Source organism: Zootoca vivipara, chromosome 7, assembly GCF_965207765.1.
Source record: "Zootoca vivipara chromosome 7, rZooViv2.hap1.1, whole genome shotgun sequence".
Lineage (NCBI taxonomy): Eukaryota > Metazoa > Chordata > Lepidosauria > Squamata > Lacertidae > Zootoca > Zootoca vivipara.
In genome coordinates this window covers 27042759-27066874 of record NC_142590.1, presented here as the reverse complement: position 1 = coordinate 27066874, position 24116 = coordinate 27042759, and the positions used below count along the sequence as shown (strand labels likewise).

Here is a 24116-nt window from a genome sequence, read left to right as displayed (position 1 = left end):
CAAGTATTTTTGCTTCAGCATAAAGATTGTTTTGGTTTCATAAAATACGGTTCCTCAGAATAAAGCCCTAAATGTTACTTAGTCTAGAGATGGGGAACCTATGACCCTCCAGATGTTGAACTGAAACTCCCATCAGCCCCAGTCAACATGGCCAATGGCCAAGGATATTCAGAGTTGTTGTCTAACACCTGCAGGGCCACAGTTGCCCACCCTGATCTAGTCAAATAAAATAAAATCCTTTCCGTTGAATAATTAAAAGCTGAAACCAATTTAAAAAATAATTAAAACTAGAGAGAGTGATGCATGCTTAGAAAGTAGAATCCTGTGTATGCCTACTCAGAAGTAAGCACCATTAAATTCAATTGAACTAACTTCTGGTTAAGTGTGTACAGTGCTGAAGCTTTCATCCTAACCTTGAGGCCTTCATTGTGTTTGATTTCAGTGGGGTTTAAGTTGCCTCCACCAGTTAGTAACATCTCCAGAAGACGCTTGTTCAGCTGTAACACTGTGGCAAAAGTGGGGTGGGGGAAAAGTAGCTTGTTGGGTACTACTGGTCTGAGAATGCCACACTGTAATGCCTGTGTTCAGAATGGGCTGTCACGTTGATGCAGTGTAAACTGAGAGTAAGCATAGGAAAAGTTTTCTTGTTGATTGGTGGTTTCTGATATGCTGAATCAGTGCATGCCTGAGATTTGAAAAAGCATCTGGCTTCAAACCTGTTTCCTAGGAGGAGAGACTCCCTTTGGTGCTTTAGTCTAACCTTCCTTCCCTGCCATGCTGCCTCTTCGTGTGGCATCGGTGATGGTCCTGGTGAACTGTGGTGCCACAGGCTCTTAGTTTTACTTTGACAGCAGGGGTAGCCAAAGTGGTGTCATTTTGTTGGACTATGACTTCCCTGGCAATTGATCATGCTGGTTGAGGCTGATGGGAACTGTAGTCCAAAAACCTTTAGTGGGTACCATCTTGGCTATCCCTGCATTTGTGAATCAAGCGGCATACTCTTGCTCAACCCTCTGGGCACAGTTCTGCTTCTGCTGAGGGTATTCTGTGTGCTGGGGGTGGGTGACATTCACTTTGCCTTCAAGTGAATGACCTGCAGCACTGTAGTATGTTTGGGACAGCTCTTGGCTGTTGCATGTGTACTCTATAGGGCAGGGGCAGGCAACCTAAGGCCCGTGGCCGGATGCGGCCCAATCGCCTTCTCAATCCGGCCCGCGGAAGGTCCAGGAATCAGCGTGTTTTTACATGAGTAGAATGTCTTTTTATTTAAAATGCATCTATGGGTTATTTGTGGGGCCTGTCTGGTGTTTTTACATGAGTAGAATGCGTGCTTTCACTTAAAATGCATCTCTGGGGTTATTTGTGGGGCATAGGAATTCATTCATTTTTATTTATTTTTTCAAAATATAGTCCGGCCCACCACATGGTCTGAGGGACGGTGGACTGGTCCACGGCTGAAAAAGGTTGCTGACCTCTGCTTTAGGGAGTTAGGCATCCTTTTAAATACGCTTGGTCCCTATGAGGATTCTCTCTTCACTCTATCCATGCATGTGGTGTGCAGGACTGTGATTTCCGGAACATTTTCTAACACATGCCCAATCTAGCGTGGATTTCACTTGTTATGCATCACAACACACCCCTTTCATATTAACAGTGTCAGATTGTAGTAAAAATGCACATGTCAGATTTGTTAACTTGTCAGATCTGTACCAACTGTCAGGAATGCAAAGTAAGTCAGTGATAGCAATATTGTGCTGCCCCAAAGACCCTTTCTAGAATTGGGAATTTGTAGAGGGTTAAGAACAAAAGGAAGTACCACTGCAGCGAGAGGGGTTGAGGGATTCTCAGAATATGAAGACTTGTGAATGCTTTGCAAGCCTTAGAGGTTTTTCTGCTAGCTGATGCAGTGACTGTTACAGTTTGCATTGTTATAGAACTACTCATCCTTGTCAAAATAGCTGTCTGAGGAAACAAATCTTACAAAATTTTGTTATAAGTTTACACAACATGTTAGAAAGGCTACAAGTTTTGAATAAGTTCTGTAAACTGACAGTGGAACCGGGGGAGGACAGTGGTTACTTTTAATCCATGTCCTTTACATACTGTATTAACATCTACTGAAAGATGTGATTGTAAAGATCAAGGCAATGCTACAGTATCCGAAAGACATTGAACAGTGACTTGATTTGTAGTCTAGTTTATATCTGCACATAAAGTGTTTGAGAGCCCTTACTGCAATTGTGGTCAATGTAAACAGAAACAATATGATTGTAGCACTTAGTAGTAAAACTTCATATAATGGTATCTTACTGTGTGTTCCTGAACTTTTATCACCCGTGGTGCATTCAGTATGGCTTTGGAATATTTTTAGTAGTGGTTATTATTTATTTATTTCTTCAAACTTTATAGCATTATTAGAAGAATGCAATCCTTTTTACTTTAGTTCTGGATATGGATGCATGTTCTTTGTTGTGCAAGGTAATGTCTATTACATATTGTACATATAGAAATAATTTCCATGTTTTTCTTTGCTAAACCATCTTAAAGCAATATTGCCATTATGCAGCTGAACAAAGTTCCAATTAAGTTCAGTTGATATTGGTGGAACCTGCTTCAGCACTTCTAAAGGGGGGGTTGCCTTTGAGGTCCAGGATGTTGGGTCAGAGCAGAAACTACATTTACAAGCACTATTTAAAGGAAAATTTTCTGCGATTCAGTGAATACTTTTTTTTAAAAAAAGAGGGATCCTAACTGGAATTAGAAATGTCATTGCCTTTAAAATACTGTCCTGATAAGTAGCAGTATTAGTCTGTTGCATCAAAAAGCATTATTAGAAATTTCGATATATAAGCTAGACACCAAATGGCTCCTTAAACTAGGAGTACAGTTTCCAAAACACAATGCCTAGTTGTCATTTTTGGGCCAGACAGCTCAAAATTTGTATTTTTCAATACAACTTTTTGGTTCTTGAAATTCATTCTGATGTGTTGCTAGTGTGTGAAAACAGTCAAGACCCAAGGCATGCACCTCCAGGTGATGGAGACGTCAGGGGCCATCCTGGCACCCAGACATCTTCTCTCGGTCGCAAATGGTCAATAGTCAGGTGTAAAATGCGCCTGGCACCTGGTGAATTTCAAATGCTGGTTACATGGTAGTTTTGAAAGTAACACAATACTTATAGCACAAGCTTTTCTGAATTACACTCCACTCCATGCAATTGGACTGTAATTCTGGCCACATGACCTGGAAGCTGTACGCCGGCTCCCTCAGCCAATAACGCAAGATGAGCGCCACAACCCCAGAGTCGGTCACGACTGGACCTAATGGTCAGGGGTCCCTTTACCTTTACCATGCAATTGATGAAGTCCATAGAAGTTTATGTTAAAATAATTTCAATAGTCTTTACGATACCAGAAGACTGTTGTTTAAAAATGCTGGATGCTTCTGAAAAGAAAATGAGATAGAATCATAGAGTAATTGAATTGTAGAGTTGGAAGGGATCCTGAGGGTAATCTAGTCCAACCCTTTGCAGTGTTTAATTGATAGATGAATTGGAATAAATAGAGTTATCATTTTGAGATAATGAACTCGATCTTATTCCAAAAGACACCTTTCCTGTTCTAGAATTGCTTTCTTGATGCGCACGGTGCTTACATTTTTTGTTATATCATGGAGTTTGGGTCACAAACCTTTTCACATTAAATAAAAATTATATAGGAGTACAAGTGAGGACAGCAAGAAAACATGATGGGTGAAGGGAGTGAATCAAATACCAGATGAATTCATCACACCCCATACATTTCTTTTTCCCACCCCACACTGGCCTTCTGAAAACTAGGAGCAGAGTTGGAAGTATATTGAAGTGCTGCAAAACAAACCAGTATTGCTAGAGTGAATTGTATCCTACTACTCCAGGAAGCCTACCCTGCACTATTGGGAATTTATATTTCCTTGTGCCATCAAAGGAAGTAGCCAGACACCTGGATAGCTCAAGGTGCAGATAATGCCAAGGTTGCAGGTTTGATTCCTGTATGGAGCAGCTACATATTCCTGCATTGCAGAAGGTTGGGGTAGATGATCCTCAGGCTCCCTTCCAGTTCTGTGATTCTATGATCTATGGACCTTGAGGGGAGGGGATAAGGGACCTAATAAAAGTGTTGGCACTAGAGAAGGACTAAGAGAGTGTGGGTAGCTGAAGATGCTTTCTCTCTAACCTATGTTCTTATCTGCTCTGTCATTCTTCTAGTGCTGCTGGGATAGCTCTAGAGCTGTTGTGTATTCATGATCTATGTTTTGGCACAACTCTAAAGTTTGTGCAAATAGGGCATAACTAGTGGTGATCTCTTCATGGTTTGTTTTGGAATTGGCTCAGTAGTAATCTATTTTCAAGTAACCCTTTCTCTTTTTTGTGGGACAGAAAGTTTACCTGTTTTTGACCATTTTCATCTGTTTAGGTTAGTGAATGTCTTCTGATTGCTCCAGAGTCCATACACAAAGGAAGAAATCATTGTCTTGTTTTTGTAACCTCCCCACCCAGCATACAAGGACCTCTGGCAGGAATAGTTGCACATGTTCCTGAACTACACAAACAGACCCAGGGACTATATGTCTCAACTGGAATATTGCATAGATTTGGAAAAGCTTGCACTTTACCTATTCTAGTTGTTACCCTTCTAATGATTTGGAAAATGCTTAAAGCAAATTTTATTTTTGTTGTTGTTGTTCTTTAAGAATGAGCCTGGAAAGCAGCTTTATAGATATCCTCACAGATAGCCTTAAGCATAGTTATCTTCAAAACCACTGGGTGATATCCAGCTAAGTCATACTCGCTGAAATAAATTGGCTTAATTCAGTGGATCTGCTCTGAGTATGAATAACATTGGATATCACCTTCTGCCTTGTTCTAACCTATCTCTCTATCCTTATTTGCTGATACATTCTATCTCTTCCTCCAACACTGCGACTACCAGTAGCCCAAATCCCTTAAACATCTCTGCATTTTTTCCATTGCTTCCTCCTGTGCCTGGAATTTCTTTCCAGAACAAATATTTTCAATATTCTCCAGAGCTCACCAATTCAGGGAAGTCCTTGCTTAACCCATTCGTCTCCATCCCTCAACTGTGCTTGCTCACATTTCATCCCTTGTTACTCTTGTTTCTTCCTCTGAACTCTCCCTACTCTCAAAATCTAGATTATAATTTATTTGGGGACAAGGATCTGTGAGTGCATGACCTGGCAGAGAGGAAATAATCTTGGTCTAATAAATGATGTTTTATTAAAGAACAAATCTAGCCCCACTTTTTGGCTTTGTCCCTGCTGCCATGCCCAGCTTTGGCGCGTCTTCTGTGGTTTATTTCTGTTACAGCTGAACCACTAAAACTGTGGTTTGATCTGCTTGCAAGCCAGGCTTTACTAGATCTTGGTTTCATGTTATGGTCAGTAGGCAGAGATTAAACTAAGTTTTCCAAGCTGAATGTAATGGGAAACTGGCTTAGCAAACCGTGGAAGTGTTGTATTGTGGTGTGAGAGAGGAGGGGAGAATGTGCAGACACAACTTCATCTAACATACTATGGCTTATTAGACCAAGATCATTATATCTGAACCAGGCCTCTGTGTTTCCTATTTTCTTAAAAGTAGGCTTGTACAGTACATGATTCTTACACCCAAGATTTTTTGGAATCTCCAACGGACCAAATTGTGAAGTTGTACAAAAAATTACATAACTTAAAAACTATAGTAAAAGAAAATTCTGGCTTATATTTTCAGGCTGCTATAACCTAAGATGCTGCGGCATGTAGTCAAGTAAACTATACTCTTAGTTGACCCATTGAAATTAATGGACCTAAATTTGTCAGGACCATTAAATTTCAATGGGTCTTCTCTGAGTATGACTAACATTGTATACAACTCTGCAAAAATAATAGTGTTTTTAAAATGTTAATAAGCATGTAAATAGTCACTTGTCTGTGGTAAGAATCTCCTTCAGATGACCAGTCAGAGAAACTGCTTTAAAATGGAAAATTGCTTTTGCTCCAGCTGTTGATGGTTCCACAAATAAGTAACATGGTACAGTATGTGTGAGTAAAGGAGCTAGTGCTTCTTACTGTACAGCCCCAAACAACTTAGTACCAAATTAATTAGCATCACCTTCCCTTATGTAAAGGTAAAGGGACCCCTGATCATTAGGTCCAGTCGCGGACAACTCTGGGGTTGCGGCGCTCATCTCGCCGAGGGAGCCGGCGTACAGCTTCCGGGTCTGGCAAACCAGAGCAGTGCACAGAAACGCCGTTTACCTTCCTGTCAGAACGGTACCTATTTAACTACTTGCAATTGCGTGCTTTCAAACTGCTAGGTTGGCAGGAGCTGGGACCGAGCAACGGGAGCTCACCCCGTCACGGGGATTTGAACCACTGACCTTCCAATTGGCAAGCCCTAGGCTCTGTGGTTTAACCCACAGCGCCACCCACATCCCGTAAATGTAAATGTAAATGTACCAGTACCTATCCTTTAAGATTGGGTGTTGAACCCCTCCTACTTTTGGTGTTGCTGGCTAAGGCTAGGTGCATGGTAACAGATGCGAGAGACGGCTTTATCTGTGGTAGTGTGGAACTCTGCCCCCTTGCTCTTCATATTATCTTGGCACTAAGAAAGCTTTTATTTTTAAACATGCTCTTGATTCTGTTGCTACTTAATGCATTGATTGCTGCTGCTGCTTTTTGTGTTTTTGTTTTGCTTCTCTGTTTAGTTTAATATGTGTTTTTATTGGTTGTGTCATTGTTGCTTTTCTGCTTACTCTTCATGTGCAAGTCACTGAGCAACTCCTTTGTGGGGAAAACTGGGGCTTTAATTTAAAAATAATAATAACAATAACTTCTGTCTGATAGTAACTTTGGCGGACTTATTTCCAAGGCTGCCCTTGGAATACTAATAACAAAAAAGCATGTGTAGTGTAAGCAAGAACAAATATTCTAAAACATGAAAACCTTTGCACTGTATTCAGTACACAACAGCAGATTTTTGAAATGGGAAATGCATCTAAAACAGGCTTCCTTAAACTCGGCCCTTCAGTTGTTTTTGGCCTACAAGTCCCATGATCCCTAGCTAAGCAGGACCAGTGGTCAGGGATGATGGGAATTGTAGTCTCAAAACATCTGGAGGGCCGAGTTTGTGGAAGCCTGATCTAAAACTTCAGTTCATCAGAGCATTAGATTAAACATGTATCCTATTCATTTCAGTAATAAAAAGATACAGTTCACCATGCAGAAAATTGCTGGGTTATAAAATAATGCCATAAAAGTTGAGTGTATAATTATGAGAGGAAGTAACTATAGTACCCAATACAGAAGTTAGACAAATCCAGGTTCCATGCCCATGCATCCTGCTAGATCAGGGAATTTCTGTGTTGGAATGAACAGCTATGAACCTTCTAAAAACACAGGGACCAAGTGCCTAAGGATGGCATCCACAGATACCAGGTGAGCTTTGGAACGTATTCAATGAATGTATTCCAAGCTGTTTTGGAGTTCTTTTGTAATGGTGTCTTAGATTGAGATATTGCTTGTGCTTCTGTTGTTCCACTTCTGTGGAACATGCTGATCCCTAAATGTTACCATGTGCAGGCCTTGGACTGTCCATAAGATTCAAATTCCTAAGCTGCAGTAGCAAATGTCTTGGTGTGCAACCTACTGGAAGTTTTTCAGGCTTAGTTTTAGTGTTTTGTTGAAGCATTACTCTTAGCTGCAGTTCAACACCGGATGCATGGAATGAAAGTTACCCTACCACTGAGCCACAGTGGACTGCTACGCTGGGACCTCTAAATTCTGACAAAGATCTGCTTGCTTTCCATTCTGTGTATGTGTGTGTATCCTGTAATTACTGGTGATTGTGTTGTGAATATCATAGGAGTAAAGGTAAAGGTAAAGGTAAAGGGACCCCTGACCATTAGGTCCAGTCGTGACCAACTCTGGGGTTGCGCACTCATCCCGCATCTCGAGGGAGCTGGCGTATAGTTTCCAGGTCATGTGGCCAGCATGACAAAGCTGCTTCTGGCAAACCAGAGCAGCACATGGAAACGCTGTTTACCTTCCCACTACAGTGGTGCCTCGCTTAACAAATGCCCCGTAAGACAAAATTTTCGCTTAAAGAAAGGATTTTTCTAGCGGAGGTTGCCTCGCTAGACAAATTCGTTTTACGAAAAATTCGTCTAGTGAATCGCGGTTTCCCATAGGAATGCATTGAAATTCAATTAATGCGTTCCTATGGGCAAATTTTTTTAAAAAAAATATTCAATACATTCCTATGGAATTCGCTAGACAAATTTTTCGTTATAAGAATAGACCCGTGGAACGAATTAAATTTGTCTAGTGAGGCACCACTGTATAGCAGTTCCTATTTATCTACTTGCATTTTGATGTGCTTTCGAACTGCTAAGGTTGGCAGGAGCTGGGACCAAGCAACAGGAGCTCACCCCGTCACAGGGATTCGAACCGCCGACCTTCTGATCAGCAAGCCCTAGGCTCAGTGGTTTAGCCCACAGCGCCACCTGGGTCCCTATCATAGGAATAAGTGTGTCCTAAAAACAATTGCATGAAATATGTGATTGCATGAGAATTTTAAAGACTGACCTACCCAAATCTCTTGATGGTCATCCTGCTCATGTAACCCTTTGCCTTACCACAAATGCTGTTAGTTAGGACTGCTTGAATTTTATTTCCACAGTTATCACATTCCTTTCAGACTCGAGGCGGCTTTCAGCATAGTTAAAACATTAAAACACAGCATAATGAAAGCATTTTATCATTTTTCCAGTCACAAAATTTATGTTGAGCTTTTCTTGAAATGGACGGGTCTTCTAAGCAAATGTGTTTAAGATTAGGGTGTAAGATTTTGTGGTTTTTTTTGTTTTTTTAAAAAAACCTTTCTGTTTCGCCACAGGTCATAGATTTGATTGCAGCCTCAGTCTAACATAAAGCCAGGGGGTGCAGAAAGTAACTTGTGGCTCTGGAAGGAGCTACGCACAAACATTTGTCTTGGGATATATGTACAGTATGGTCAGTCACAAAATTCATACTAAGAAATCAGAAATAGCATATGAACTTGCACACTAATAATTAAATCTGTCTGAGCACAAGACATTATGTGTTGAGAACTATATTGTCTTCTACATACCTTATAGCAAATGTACAAAATTGCAGCTGTTATGAGTCCTGAAGTAACCTCATCATTGCATACTAAAGAATGAAAGCAACAACTAGGATATCTGATGGTACTACTGTAATTGATTACTTTACTTTACTCCAAAGATGTATAATTTGCACATGTGTGTGCTGGTGCAACCAAGTACCTTTCACTTTGGAAGTAATATTATACCATCATGTTCAAACTCTGGCATGTTGAACAAATTCTGTAAATCATAGATGGTTTGTAGATTCAAAAAGACAATTTAAAATAGAACAAATCTCTTGAGGTTATATGCCCTGCTGCATTATTGGTGAATTTGAGTTCATGTGGTTTTAATACGTGGCCTCCCTGTGGTCTCTGTCTAAGGCAGATAGGAATCATGTAGCCCTTGAGTTACAAAACTCAGGAGAGCAACCTGGATTTTTAAAGTACTAAGCACTTCTGTTTCATTTTAGTGGCCAATAGAGTGACAAGTTACCAAACCAGGGGTGTGGTTTTTCCAGGAAATTCTGAATTGGAAAAATCTCTTATGCAAATTATGGCAATTTGCAGTAGAAGATTTTCAGTTTGTAACAGAAAATTGTCTGATTCCCTTGAGAGCAATCTAAATTAGCATGTTTATTTTATTTTTATTTAGCAAACAAAGTCAATAATTTGGAAACTGCGAAGCTTCCCTGTTTATTATAATATTTATTTATTTATTTGCACTAAGCATACTTTCCTTGTTACTAATGAATTTATGAAATATAAAAAAATTAATGAAGAAATAAAGCGGTGGAAAATCATCTAGAATTTTTTCTGCCCACACCACTGACTGTTCAGAAGTCCCTCAGTAAATCTAGAGAGTCTGCCTTGCTAGCTATTTGGTTTGTTCTTGTGCCTTCCTTCTACAGTTTATGTCCTTGTGCTTTGCCTACTCCATACTATTTCAGTATATGATGAACTTGACTATAGGAACAATCGTCTTATACTGTAGTTAGAACTGGCTGTGTCACTTGCTCTTGTAAGAAGCATGTGCTAATGATTTCTGAAGGAATGGCTAGCCCTTGGCTCTCCAAGGACATTTTTCTGGCCACCCAAAACTCCCAACAGCAGCTAGGTGTACGTGTATTTTTTGGGGTGGGTGCAGAGGTTTAGCCACTCAGCACACTACAGCACCTGATGGAAGTGAATTACACCCCACCCTGGTCATCAGGTTGATCATTTAATGATTGGTAGAGTGGTGATATTCTTCTATCCTCAGCTAGTTACATGCACAACATGGGTCTGTGTGCATGTAAGAGTGGTATGGCCACACCCACTCAGTTCTGCATGAACATGGCTACCAGTTAATGTAGTGCAGTGGTCAGCCATATTGTACCCAGCGACTTACACCCTTTGTTCTAAGATGCTGTTTTGTACATCAGTATCAACTTTTCAGGTAAGACAAAAAAAAGTGTTCAGATACCTGAGTTGGGCGTTTTGAACACTGACAACCTGAAAGAAAAAAGAAGGAGCTTCCTTTCTGTTTATAGAAAAATAGTTTCCTAGTTGTCTGATCAGGCAAAGTAGCTTTGTAAAAGCCTGCACAGTATGCCAGTTCACTTCTTATTTGTCTTTACTGCTTACTGATTTTCAATATAGATAGAACTGCCTGTATGTGATTGCCATTTTCTAATGATAGTGTGTATTTTTAAATTATATAGACTCTGGAAACAGTGGGAAGTGCTCTCTAAATTATTGGCTTATCTTGTTGAGTAGCTTTTCTTTCTGAATTTCAAGTTAGAGTAGTTTGAAAAAGGTCATAAATTATCCATTGGTCTGGAGTACAAATCTACTGTACTTGGGTGAGTTCTGTGCTATGATATGCACCCATCTTAAAAAGTCTAAGTGATTTGTACCGTATCAAATCTGTATTTGAAACTTGAATAGGAAGATCTGAGAGGTTTAATACAGTCAAAATAATTGCAAACATATTAGGTACAGCTGTGAAAACTGTCTACATTTTTACCAGGGTTGCCAACTAGTTTTAAATAATTTTTATTTATGTATCTCATCATTGATTGTTTACTTAAACTGTTAAATTAATTATTTTTGTTCTATTTATAATTTTCCATTGCACTGCTTCACATTTTTTAAAATATAACCGTACATTCAATCCTGTTCTACAAGATGCTCAGCTTTTTTAAAAAAAAAAATAGAAGATGCTCAGCTTGAGCCTGGTGAACCTCATGGGTGTGTGAGAAATTTGTGGTATTTAAGCAACATCTGAGGGCATCTCCATGCCCTCAACTTGAAAACTTGCTACATAGTTGGAATAATTGCTCTTGGATCTTAATACGATTAAGAGATGGCCTTCCGGTTAACATTGAGCTCAAGTTATTGTTATTGGGGGCTTTAGGGGTTCTAACTGATGTATGTTATAACTGTCATGATGCATCCTTCAAGGGCAATACAAAAAGTACCTTTTGCTAGTCCCTCCTTACAGTTTCTAGACGGGTGGGTATGAATGATAGCTGTCTTGTCAGGGTGTAAAATTGTTTGTTTGTTTTTAAATATCTCTTTATTTGTATATTTAAAAATATTACAAAATGCAATCAGATAAACAGGGGGGGAAAATACAGAAAAAAGATAAAGAATAATAGCATAAACAAAAACATACAGAACATGAAATAACATAGAAATTCAATCCAATACCCTTTATATATGTAAAAATTGTGAAACTACGTGTCCCACTTTTCTCCGTAACCGCTTGAACGATCGTCCTGAAATTTTGACACAACGATCCAGGCCACTCCCCGAGCGCTGTTGGGGACAAAAATCCCTCAAATCACACACCTGGGCAGGTATAGACCTGGTTTTTCACCAAGTCAAACAGCGCCCTCAAGTGGCGTTATACCCTCCTCCACCCCTGTGGAATAAGCCTGTGGAATAAGCTCTGAATTTGGCAATAATGTAGCCAACTCGCACAGTGTTGTTTTACCTGTTGATATGATTTTAACTTCAATTGATCTTTCTCTTTTATAAGTCAGCCACTTTCCCTCTTTTGATTTATTGAACATTGTTGTAAAATTGTATCTCTCCAGATGAAAATAGTGGAAGCATACATGGCCATAGTACAGTCTAAAGTTCCAGGTGCAATCCAACTGTAACTAGCTGCAAAAGAAGAGAAATTTCTGAAGCCCAATATAAAGGAAAACACTTAATGAACATAAGAAGTATTATATTTCCATCTCATGGCATCAGAGTTGAATATTATTCAAACAATCTTAGAAATCTGTCTAAATCAAACATTGCTTATGGTTTGTTTATTTTTAAAAAATATCTGGGCACTCTAGCCTAAAAAAAGCATCTTACGTTTTTATGCTTGCAACTGTTTTGAAAAGCTTCTAGGCTAATAAAATATCTTTTGTCTAGCTGCATCTTTTTTCCCCTCAGATCATCTTTTGATTGACAACATGCTAGATGTCTAGTGAGTAACCATAATGCTAGGGTGCTAGATGTCTAGTGAGTAACCATAATGTGATACTCAGTTGTTTCCATAGGGGTTTTGGGGTTTTTTTTGCCCATAACTCTCCAATATGCAGGAATAATGGTTTTCTTAAGTGTGCTGCAGGTAATATCGATCGAAACCACTATGTTGCTCATGACCCTAAGGTCATCTCAAATAAACAAAGCAAAAGTTGGACTCTGAGGTTCTTGAAGGAAAGGGCTAGTCCCTATGAAGTTTTCTAAAAAGCAAAAATAAAAAATCTAAGTCACTCAGTTTGAGAAATCAGAACACTCCTAACTATAATCGTTCATCAGAATGGGTTAAGAATTAAACAACTTCAGGATCTGTCAGTACTGTGGAAGATCCAGACTGATTTTACATACGCACTGTCTGCTTTCGTTTCCTTTGATACTAATTGTTAGACGAACACCTATTGTAGTTTTGCCACGAAACGCAAATAGTGTTCTAGCTTTGGATACAGAATAGAAGTAGCGGCTATTTCCAATTTCTCTTTCATCTAGTAAGGTGCAGAGAATAGCATCAGAGACTTCCAGAGCACATTTTAATTTATGACGAAAGCCTTAGGTGACTGATTTTACTGGATTAAACGTTGGAACCATAAACGTTACTTACTTATTCCAAGGTAGTGACTTGCCTTGCACTGTAGCTGTAGCTGTGGATGGTGTCAGTTTTAGGGCTTGTCCATTTCACTGTGGCTGGACACTGTGTACATCATAAGCCAAAGACTGTTCGGCTGGGGGGACTGTGGAAACTATAAAGGCCAGTGAAGCTGTAATATTCCTATCATTTTAACCATGGCTAACGGAGCCAGATCAGACTGCAGGATTGTGCATTCTTTCCTATACCACTCTTTTATGTAAATTACTAGCTGGGCCTGGCACGCGTTGCTGTGTGTTAGTCTGTCAAATGGAGGGTAATAGCCCCCCTTCAGATCCCCCTGAGCCTCAGAGCCCCCCAGTTTTATAGGTATTATGTTTAAACAGGGGTATCCTTGTGAGTCCCCCCACCATAGCTGCCAAGTTTTCCCTTTTCTCGCGAGGAAGCCTATTCAGCACAAGGGAATTTCCCTTTAAAAAAGGGAGAACTTGGCAGCTATGCCCCCCACCCTGTTCTGATCCATTAGTTATCCCGTCCCCTCTTCCCCCCACCCCCAGGTCATCCCTGTGATTGGGGTCATCCTGTCCTGAACCAATGAGGTATTTGGACCCTGGTCCCCACCCAGATATTCCCCACCTCCATTCGGTTGGTGTGGGTGATCTATATCTTTTCCCCCAGGGGTGTCCAATGGATGAGGTCTCCTGTCCCCTCCTCTCCCAGGTCCGCAGGTCCTCCTTGTGATTCTCCTCCCCATGTGTTGAGGTATGAAGTATTCCGTTACCTCTCCCCCTGGGTCATTCCCGTTCCCCACCACCACCATGTCCGGTGGTTTGACGAATCATGTCCTCTCCTCCCCCCATTCCCCAGTTCCCTTTGAGTGACCGTATGTCGACAGTCGGGTCGTGGGGTTTTTGGTGACGGCGTCGGGGTGGTGTGTTTCCCGTGGTGGGGGAGGAGGGAGCCCTCTGTTCTGAGGCCTGTGGTGGTGACTGACGGTTGGAAATGGCATCCTGGTGAGGTTTGCGGTGGAGTTTGGGTGGGGGCGTGGTCAGTTGCATCTGCCCCCGGAGATGCAGATTTTTTGGAATAATTCCCAGCTCCCCCAGGTATCTGAGTGGTGGCTGTGTTTTTTCGACACAGGTATGGCATCTGACCACGGAAAGGGAATGGTGTCACTCTCATAGTGGCAAGTGAGGTTGTGGCCAAAGCTGAGGAGTCATTGGTCCAGCGGTTTTTGTGACCATTCATGTGGAAAAACAGGGTCAGTCTATATATATATATATATATATATATATATATATATATATATATATCCTTCTTACTCCTGCTCTTAACCATGGTTAGTACTAACCAGAGTTTGTACAAAGCTTGGATTTCATACCAAGATCTGAAACTAGATAGCAATCATTGCGAACTCTTGTTAGTGTTAACCAGGATTAATTCTAGTGCACATGAACTATAGTTAAAGCTCCGGACAAATTAACATATGGGAAGGAAGGAGCTATTCAAATGAGCTGTCTACAGGAGGGAGGGGGAAAGCTTCCACTTTTGATTTTAAGCTAGCCATATTTCTAGAGTTGGGAGACCATGGCTTGAGAACAAGCCAGGTTTAGAACCATGATTATGTCCACCTGATCAAATCAGTATTTTCAGGTGCCTTCAGCACCTTCATACAGCCACTTCACTCCTTTCTTTGGGTAAGTGATGAAACAAGCTAGGAAACAGCAGCTAGCCATAGGAACTTGAGGTAATGGCTTTGATATAAGGCATGGTCTGTGAATCAGCTTTAAATCTTGGCTTTATACGGTGGCTTTTTAATGAAAAGTGATTAGCCATAGTTCCAGTACAGACCTAGTGGAAAGCTGCATCCACAAAAGATAAAAGGGGAAGTGTGTGAAAGTCCATGACTCAGCACACCATTTTCATGGCTATAAACCATAGTTTTCCAATGTGTGAAACAGTGAGAACCTGAAGTATCTCTATGACCCTCTGTTGTAAACACACAAAGTAAATTTAGGGTGCTTTTGCACTTGCTAAAATTTGTGTAACAGTAAACATTCCCCACGTGCCTTTTGAGAAGTTATGGCCGTTTAAAAAATTGTTTTAAAATAAACTTTAGTTCAGGTGTCTGCAGTTGTATCCAGCAGTGTTCCATTCACACAACAGGGTGCAGAGCAAGGCCAAAATCTGACGCTCTCCCCCAGACCTCATGCTGCCTTCCCAAAGCTGGGTAAGCGAGGCATGGGCTTTGGGGAAGAGGCATGAAGTTCCGGCTGGGTCCTGGAGTCCTTGCTTTGATACAGGAGTGGAAAGAAATGAGAGGAAGCTGCATGTTGGCTGGAGGAGTAGAGACCTCTCATTTCTGCCCTAACTCCAGCTGCTTTAGAAGAAGGAGCAGGATGCTTGCTCTCCTTCCCCCCCCCCCCACCTTTCTGCAGAGGACAGGGCCTTGGTGGAAGCCAAAGAGGGCTTTGAGCACCCGAGGGAGGAAGTGGAACAGGAGGTGGCAGCGAATGAACAGGAGTCGGAGGGGTGCAGTCTAGTTGCCTAGAATCAGTCACTGACTTTGTGGATGGGAGGAGACCCACCCATGCAATAGATGGTGCATTTGCAATCCCAGCATTCATGCAAGGCAAGTGAGTACACCGCACCTGGTCTTTAAAAGCTTTGTGGGTGAAACTTGTTGGGTCATCTTCATTGATTCCTTTGAGTTGTGAATGTGTTACCCTGGTGCCAAGGCCTGTGTCTGTTAGAGCCTATATTGCTTCTTGCTAGAATAAGGATCTTGTTCTTACTTAAAAATAAGAGCTTCTGTTTGCAAGTTTGGGGACAGGAGCTAGCACATATAACCTAGGAAGCTGCAGCAGGAATCCCCCCCCCCGCCAAATCTGGGATGGCCTTTCCTCCCCTTTGCATGAAAGGAAGTGCAACACTTTCTGGATTCATGCCTAGACACAATGTCTTGGGGCAGCATTTGTCTCCTCTGGCATAAATGTGTTTACGTTATATCACTTGTGGCTGCATTTTTAACTTTCGGACAGTAGATGCCAGTAGATAGCTTTTGAATTAAAATAGAAATGTGGCGAGCGCTGCCATAGCAACAACTTCCTCTTGGCGATGTTATTTATAGAAATGCTGCTGCCTCATCTTTACATTGCTCTCATGCTGAAGAGAGACTTTCTGAGATGCTTTAAAAAGCTCTGCTGGCAAGATGTAGGATATCTGTTTGTTCTAGACTGATTATATATATCTATACTGTATCTCCCATATATCAACTGTTCTGTTTCAACGGCTATATTCATTATACAGCAAATATCTACTTTAAGCACCCTAGGGACTTGGACACGTTTGGTGAGATTCCCTCCCCCCTTTTCTGCCTTTAAGCCTCCCTATGCTATTTCACAAACTGATTTGAGAGACCCCTCAGTTGTAAAGGTGTTTGGCATGAGTGGGGGTGGGGGCTGGCGCTGGTATTTCCAGAACATGAATTCAAATCCCTCTGGGCACATGTAACTAGTTGAGCAGTTCTTTGGATTCTAGGTATAGTCAGGTTTGTTCATTTAGCTTGATGGATGACTCTGGCCAGGGCCGGCCCTACGGCCAGGCTGGGTAGCGCAGGGCACCGGCCCGCCGACCGCTTTTCCGCCCAGTAGCGCTGCGCGCTGAATCCACCCACCCGTCGGGCAGCAGCGCCCTCGGCAGCCACACTCTGCCTGCCTGCCCACTCGTCGCGCTGGGAAACGGGGCGGGGGGACCCCAGAGGGATCTGTCGCACCACGGCGCCAGAGGTGCTTAAGACGGCCCTGACTCTGGCAGTCCTCATTACAATTAGCATATTAGCTAATTGGGTATGTATACATACTAGGCTACATTATTAAAGGAGAATTTCACGTTACAGGGCAGTCCAATATATTTTTCTCCATAAGTAAGTACCATTGAATTCAATGGGATTTACTCTCAGGTCAATGTGCGTAGCTGCAGAGTATATTTCACTCCCTATACAGGTCAAGCTAAAAAATGGTGAGAGAAAAATTCCTGAGAGTTGCTCTTGCAGTGTAAAATTAACGGTCATAACCCTTTCAATCCATGTCTGAATCCCTTCCCTGAAAATCTATCTTCCCTGAACACTGGTGATCCTTTTCAGAAAAGATTATCTTACATGTATTAGGCTCTTGCTTAAGTTTTTGAAAGTAACTGTGAGTTTTATGTTGGGAGATGCTTAAATATGTTGGTACTGATAAACGGTGTGCATATATGTCACAACACAATCATCCTTTTTCTAATGTGGACTTTCTCTGTTTTTTAAAAATAAAAAGAATGCAATTGAACGCCACCTGTGATATGTTGAAACTTTTCTAGCAGCATGTCTAGGTTCTAAAATTAAGATTTATGTTATTAAAATTCATTTTGTGAACTTAAAATCTCTCTTTCTACAAATCTCTTCTTAAAATTATACCGAAATTAATATTAATATTACCTTTACAACATCTTTTATCGGTTACTAGGAGAGGAACCTAACAGCAACTCAAATAGATTTCAGTGTAAATACATGCTTTTCTCTTCTTTCGTTTTATGCAAGCTTGTAGTGTCACAAGCAGCAATCATGTGAAGGGATATTTTCATGCCCAAGGCAATATTGTAAATGACTCTTTAACAATACTGTAGAAGTTCAGAAATTTGTGGTAGGGTTGTTGTTGTATTGTCCTTTAGGAAAGGCTTTCATGATTAATGAGATAATAAAAATGAACAGCAAGTAATATTTTTTCAAGATGGGGTGGCTTTTGCTGTTAGCTACATTGCCTTCTCCCATCTGTTCTGGTCTTTCTGAGATAGGCAATGGAGAAGAATAAAGGCAATGGGCAATAATTAGGCCAGTACCTTGTAATGGGTTGGGGTGAGTGTGAGCAAACAGGCAAAAACCTCTTGTGCGCAGGTGGGAGGGAGAGGGGAGGCCTGCACCCAGTTGTGTGTGGTGAAGGAAGGTGCAATCCACAGAAGTGTGGGGAGAGAGGCAAGGGGACGTGGAACATTTCAGGGACTGGCTAAGTCACCACACTTTGAATGATTTGTCAACTCCACAGGTTTTCACAAGAGAGGAACCATATTCTTAAATCTGTCTGCATCCCCAGAAAACAAAAAAGTTAAGAATGGTCACAGCAAGGTGTCAGGGAAGGGAAACATATAGTGTATGTCCTAAGGTCTGCTTGCCTAAGAGGCAGTCTCTATGCATTTTTGCCTCCCCCTCTTATCTCAGCATTGATAAGGAAGATGGGAGGTAATCAGGCACAGGTGGACCCTCAAGTTACGTTACCTTCAGGTTGTGAACGCAGCAGACCTGGAAGTGAGTTTGCCGCATGCGCAGAAGCGCTCTGCACGCTTTGTGCGTGTGTAGAAATGCTCTGTGGCGGCGTGCGCAGAAGCGGTCCTCCAGTTATGAAATTTTCGGCATATGGCTGGGCCTCCAGAACAGATCCCGTTCATAACCAGAGGTACCACTGTAATAGCACCAATAGGCCCCCACTAACCCTGGTTTCCACACCTCGTGAGTCTTACCAGAACCACTAGGTAAGAATACTGGATGTTCTTCAACCATAAGCCCAGAAACTGAGTGGAATATCTTGACCCTCCATGGTTATTCCAGTAAAGACCTTTTCGTCTTCTTAAGGGAAAGACAACAGCCAGGCCCTTGCGGGGTTGAATCTGGGCGGGTGCACAGCTTCCGTCTAATGTACTTTTTCCAGGGGGATCTCCGATGTCAATTGTTTTCCTTCAAACGAGTAAAAGTTGCTAACTAATTTTTTTATAGGGTTGTTGGTTTTCCTCTTCACAATGTTTTTCTGATGCTCTTTTTGAAATTATTGTTTTGATCCACACACAAACACAAATGATTTTGTGTGTGTGGAAATTTTACATCTGTGGCTTAGGAGACATACTTATTTGCCTCGGTGTATGAAACCAAAAGTAATCAAATGTCTTTTTTGGGGGGGGGGGGCTCTCACTATTAGGTTCTTTTCAATTATTTTGCTTGTACTTGCAAAGCCCCTGGATGAACGTAGCCACTGAGTAGGACCTTAGGTGACCCCTGTAACACAGCACAGCATAGCTCAGCGGCAAGTGCAGCTATTTAATTAGTTCCTTAAAAGTTGGGAAGAGGCTTCCTGCCAAGGTTTTTGGATCCTGACCACATATTTACAGTGTGTACATGCCCTGCAGCATGTAAATGCATTTTCTTTTTTTAGCATGGATGTGACTTGCACATTATAGGAATTGAACGACTGTTCAAGTTTTCTAAACAGGAAATGTTTTGAAATTTTCTCTTAATCTGCAGTTGTAAACTATAATATCTAACACTTTTAATAAACTAAAAGCAAGTTATGCTTTCTGGATCCTGGCTTCTGTTATCTTTTCAATATAACAAAACACATGCTTGTTCTCATCTCCCTGAGGTGCCCCCCCCCACAAGTGGAGAGTTAAAATGCAAGCAGTACAGGGTTCCCCCCCCTCTAGTCACCACCCTGAGCTGATATCAAGAGCCTTTTGCTGAGAATAGCTCTTGAAGCTTGGTTTTATATTAACAGGAAGCAGAACAGCAGTTGTGGCTTTAGCATACTGCATACAGGAAGTCTGACACATACTTAGTCCTCGGCTTCTGTGCTAAGTTCTTAAGTTGAGAGTTGTTTCTTGCCTCTAACGTACCTTAAATGTACATAGATGGCAACCCAGAAAGAGTTACAGAGCAGCTCGAGCGTGGGGACTGCTAATGCTTTGCAGAGACTGGAAGGGTTTGCCAACAGACTTTTTCACAGACACTCCAAAGGTTCTCCAAGTGAACTGAAAGTGGCTCTGGAAAATGAGTCTTCTCGCTTCTCTGAACCCACTGCACTGTGGGACAGATCAAGTAAGTGTGTGTGTGTTGGGGAGGGGTATTACTTGGTATGTAATGGCAAACTGTAGAATGTTGCATACTAAATATAGAAAAATGCTGACAGCCAAACTGGTGAATTAAATGATCAGCAGGTGGATTCAAATTTGTAGTTTTGTTTCTTAAAGCATATGTGATCAGGTCACAGAGTATTATCGGTCACCTTTTGTCAGTTCATTGCCTTGCATATTTTCCTGCCTGCATTAAATGTCTACTTCTTCATTATTTGAAGTTGTGTTTTTAAAGTGCTAAGGCTGACTATTAATTGTTGGCTGTCCTTAAGCTTGAATGATTGAAGAGAAGGGCATGCAAGGGTGCCGTAAAGGTGATTTACACACCGAAATAGGCTGCAGTATGGAGACTCTCTTGCAGTTTGGGCCCCATGGACACAGGACTGGCGCAGTGTGGTGAAGAGAGTGACAGACACATCAACATGTGCAGTGCCTCTAGCTGTATCAGAGCTGGGAAATCTTTTGCATGATAAAATCTTGTGTATACAACCTGAAGTCGCACATTAAAATCTATAGACTGAACTCTTAACTATTACTGTATATAGCATTAAGTGGGGGACCCCTGAATCTTTAAAATGGATGGGGTACCACCCTCCTGTCAAGCAAAGTTGGAAATATAAGTAGTATAAGCTTCCTGGAAGAATGTCAAATACTGCATGCATATCAAATCATGGTGTTTGTAAATCATTCTTCATAGGTGGAACAGAGCAGCATTTTCACTTCAGTAGTCACCATGTGGTTGGTGTAGCTTAGGTTGCCTAGTGGATGGGGAGTTTGCCAGTGAGCGCCATAGCTGACCATGCTAGTTATTTAACAAGATACTGACAAATATGCAGTTGGCCTATTGGGAGTTTAAATATGAGAATATAAATACTTTCATATTTACTAAGCTGCTATGTATTCTAATACATTTTCATACATTTCATTAATTTTGTGTATAGAGCTCCCGCTTCTCTGGGCAAAGGCACTGAAAATTCAGGATATTTTCTTTATTTGCCTCTTGGAGTGGAGATTATTGAGTCTGGTGTTCAAAGTAGCATTCATACTTATTTTATGGGGAATAATAGATAAATAGGTATATCGAAATTCAGTTTTAAATCATAGTCTTGATTATTTACTAATTTACATTAATCTCGTGTTGAGGAAACTGTGATCCCTAAGTTTATTGCAAACAGCAAGTATTAGCTAAATGCTATACCATAATTTTAATCAGGGTTGAAACTCTTAATGGAATGTAATAGTGCATTGTCTCCCTGATAGATGGTCTATGCAGAGAATGGAACAAGGGGAGCGCAACCTTGCTCCTGCTTCTCAAGTCTCTTTGAGACTTTTGATGCCATTCACCATGGTATCTACCTGGACCAGATCCATGAAATGGGAGCTGGAGTCATTGTGTTACAGTGGTTTCAGACCCACCTACATGACCGTTTCCAGAGAGAAGCATTGGGAGGTGCTTCTTGGTTCACTGGAGCGCGGCAGGCCACTATTCCATCCCCAATGCTATTTAGTGTCTGCATGAAGCCACTGGGAGCAGTCATTAGGAGTTTTGCAATCGGGTGCCATCAGTATGCTGATGACACACAGCTGTACATTTTTGTTCAGGCAAGCCTATCTAGTAGACATGTAGAAGTTACATGTGCTTTATTTCTTTTGAGATACTATCTCCTGAATCAAACAAACAAATACTCTTCTCTAGATACGTTTTCCATTACATTTTTGCAGCCTGAGGTCACTTTTATAAAAAAATCTATATTACAGTGGTATCTCGGGTTAAGAACTTAATTTGTTCTGGAGGTCTGTTCTTAACCTTAAACTGTTCTTAACCAGTTTAGCTAATGGGGTCTCCCGCTGCTGCCACTGCACGATTTCTGTTCTCATCCTGAAGCAAAGTTCTTAAACTGAAGTACTATTTCTGGGTTAGCTGAGTCTGTAACCTGAAGCGTCTGTAACCTGAAGCATACTTGCAATGCGTGTTCTAAACTGGTTTTTTGAACAATGCAATAGAATAGATCCAGACAGCCATGGTGAGAGTAGAACCAATGAAATAAATAGGACTTAAGTTAGCCATTGATTTACTCCCAAGTCTGGATCCAACCCACTGTGTTGAAGCTGTGTTTGGGCAGTATGTATGGAGGTCCTGGGCTGCCCAGATAACAAGATTTCCCTCTCGGCCTCACTGATGTGGTCCAAAGGAAAGCAGAGCAATACAAAAGAAAAAAGGAAAACAGAAAAATAAAAATAAAAAACAAAACAAAAAACAAATCGATTCATTATCATAAACATTATTTTGAGGGCTTCCCCTACCTCCCCCCTTCCCCGGTCTTCATTTTAAATCTCCTTAAGCAATTTTCTTATCATTATCCCCATTCTTTTTGCCAATTTTTCTAACCTTATTTTAAATATACTAATCCTTTTTCTTATAACTTCTTACAACGTTCTAAATTTAATATTACCATTTTCATAACATATCTTAATTCAATCTATTCAAAATCTATTTTTCCCCTTGCCTAATTCCCCTCCAAAAACCTCCATAACTTTAAAAACATTTTTTCATTCCCAATTTTAATTCACTATATTGCTATCCTCTAATATACCTTCTCTTCCCCTATTGCCAGCTAACCCCTTCCATTCCAGCAAGTTCCATAATCGTCAGTCCAGTTTTCAATCCTTTTAATCAGTCCTAATAATCAAATGTCTATTCTCCCTTCATCCCACCCCCTTTCTCCAATGCTTTACCTCCCAACTATCATTATGCCCCCCCCCCGGATTTTTCCACATCTTTGAACATCCTTTTCCTTGTGGGTGTTCTGAATTTCTGCAAACTCCTGTCTTCCCCTCCACATTAGAGGGATATTCCTCAGGCCTTCTTGTTGTACGTTTTCCTCTTTTCCTTCGTGGTAGGCTTCATTTTGAATTACAGTATCACTGTCACTGTCTTTCGATTCAATTTCTGTACTGCCTTCATCAAGTATTTCATTATTAGTGTCCTCCATCTGTAATTGCTGCTTTATTTCTTGCAATCGTATTCCATCATGGTACATTCCAATCTTCAGTACCCACAGGCTTCTCAAAACATTTTGCTGGAACCCAGGTGGATACACTTTTGTTGACATTTTCCAGTCCTTTCAAGGTCAAAACCTGTCTTGGGGGACGGGAAATGATCGCTATTTATTTCCCCAACTGCATTTTCCCAAAACTGGCTGCAATGTTTCTTCTCAAAGTCCTGTTACATTAAACTCTGCAAATATTTAACATCAGAATTTCAGAAAGTCAAATACTCTTTTCCTTCTTTTCCTTTATAATGTCCTAATAAACTCGCTGGTCTGTCAGGGGTGCCGGCTCCAGGGAAGAAATAGGCTTTTCTCAATTCTGATTCCTCTCTTTGCAGGGAATTTTAATCACCAATATCCTTCTCACCTTTTACCCTGCTTCCAGGGGAGAATCTTTTTAAGCCCTTGGAGCTATCTTTGTATTAAAAAAAAAAACTTCTGATCTTGGCTTCGGGTACTTTTATTAACTGCTTCTTAAGACTACCAGTGGGAGGAGGTGGCTTCCGTTTTCTCTCTCTCTCCCATTTCCAAATTATAATCCAATAAGATGCTTTTAAATCATTTACTCACAATCTTTTTTCAGCTTATTCCTTGGAAGTATCCGGCGCTCTCCGCCTCCGGCTCGGAGCTTCACTCCGCTTGGGTAATGCTGTCGCTCAAAATGGCCCCTGCGACTACAACCCTTCTCGCTCTGGGGCTCTTATTAGAGCTTACCGGAGAGTTGGGGAGTCCGGATTGGGGCTCTGCTGAGCAGTTTCGTCCCCGGGACGCTCGACCCGGGGTTCTTTAGGGTGCAGCGTCGCTCTCGCTGCTCTCCCCCCCCCTCGCGAAGTCGGGTTGCCTCGGAGCTTGAGGCAAACCT

The 24116-nt window shown here is 41.3% G+C and overlaps 1 protein-coding gene across 4 annotated transcripts in view; it reads left to right on the top strand.

Moving 5' to 3' along the window:
* PRKACB (protein kinase cAMP-activated catalytic subunit beta) overlaps positions 1-24116 on the top strand; it is a 62637-nt gene that overhangs the window by 1738 nt on the left and 36783 nt on the right. Inside the window, exon 1 of one of the 4 annotated variants that reach the window (XM_035121597.3) lies at positions 19792-20169. The exons of 2 other annotated variants lie outside the window; for them this stretch is intronic. In XM_035121597.3, coding sequence (XP_034977488.1) covers positions 19983-20169 — 187 coding nt within the window. In that variant the 5' untranslated portion in view covers positions 19792-19982. Of the gene's footprint in view, positions 1-19791; positions 20170-24116 lie in introns of those variants that run through there. One more of the 4 variants, XM_088673873.1, reaches the window with a different exon arrangement.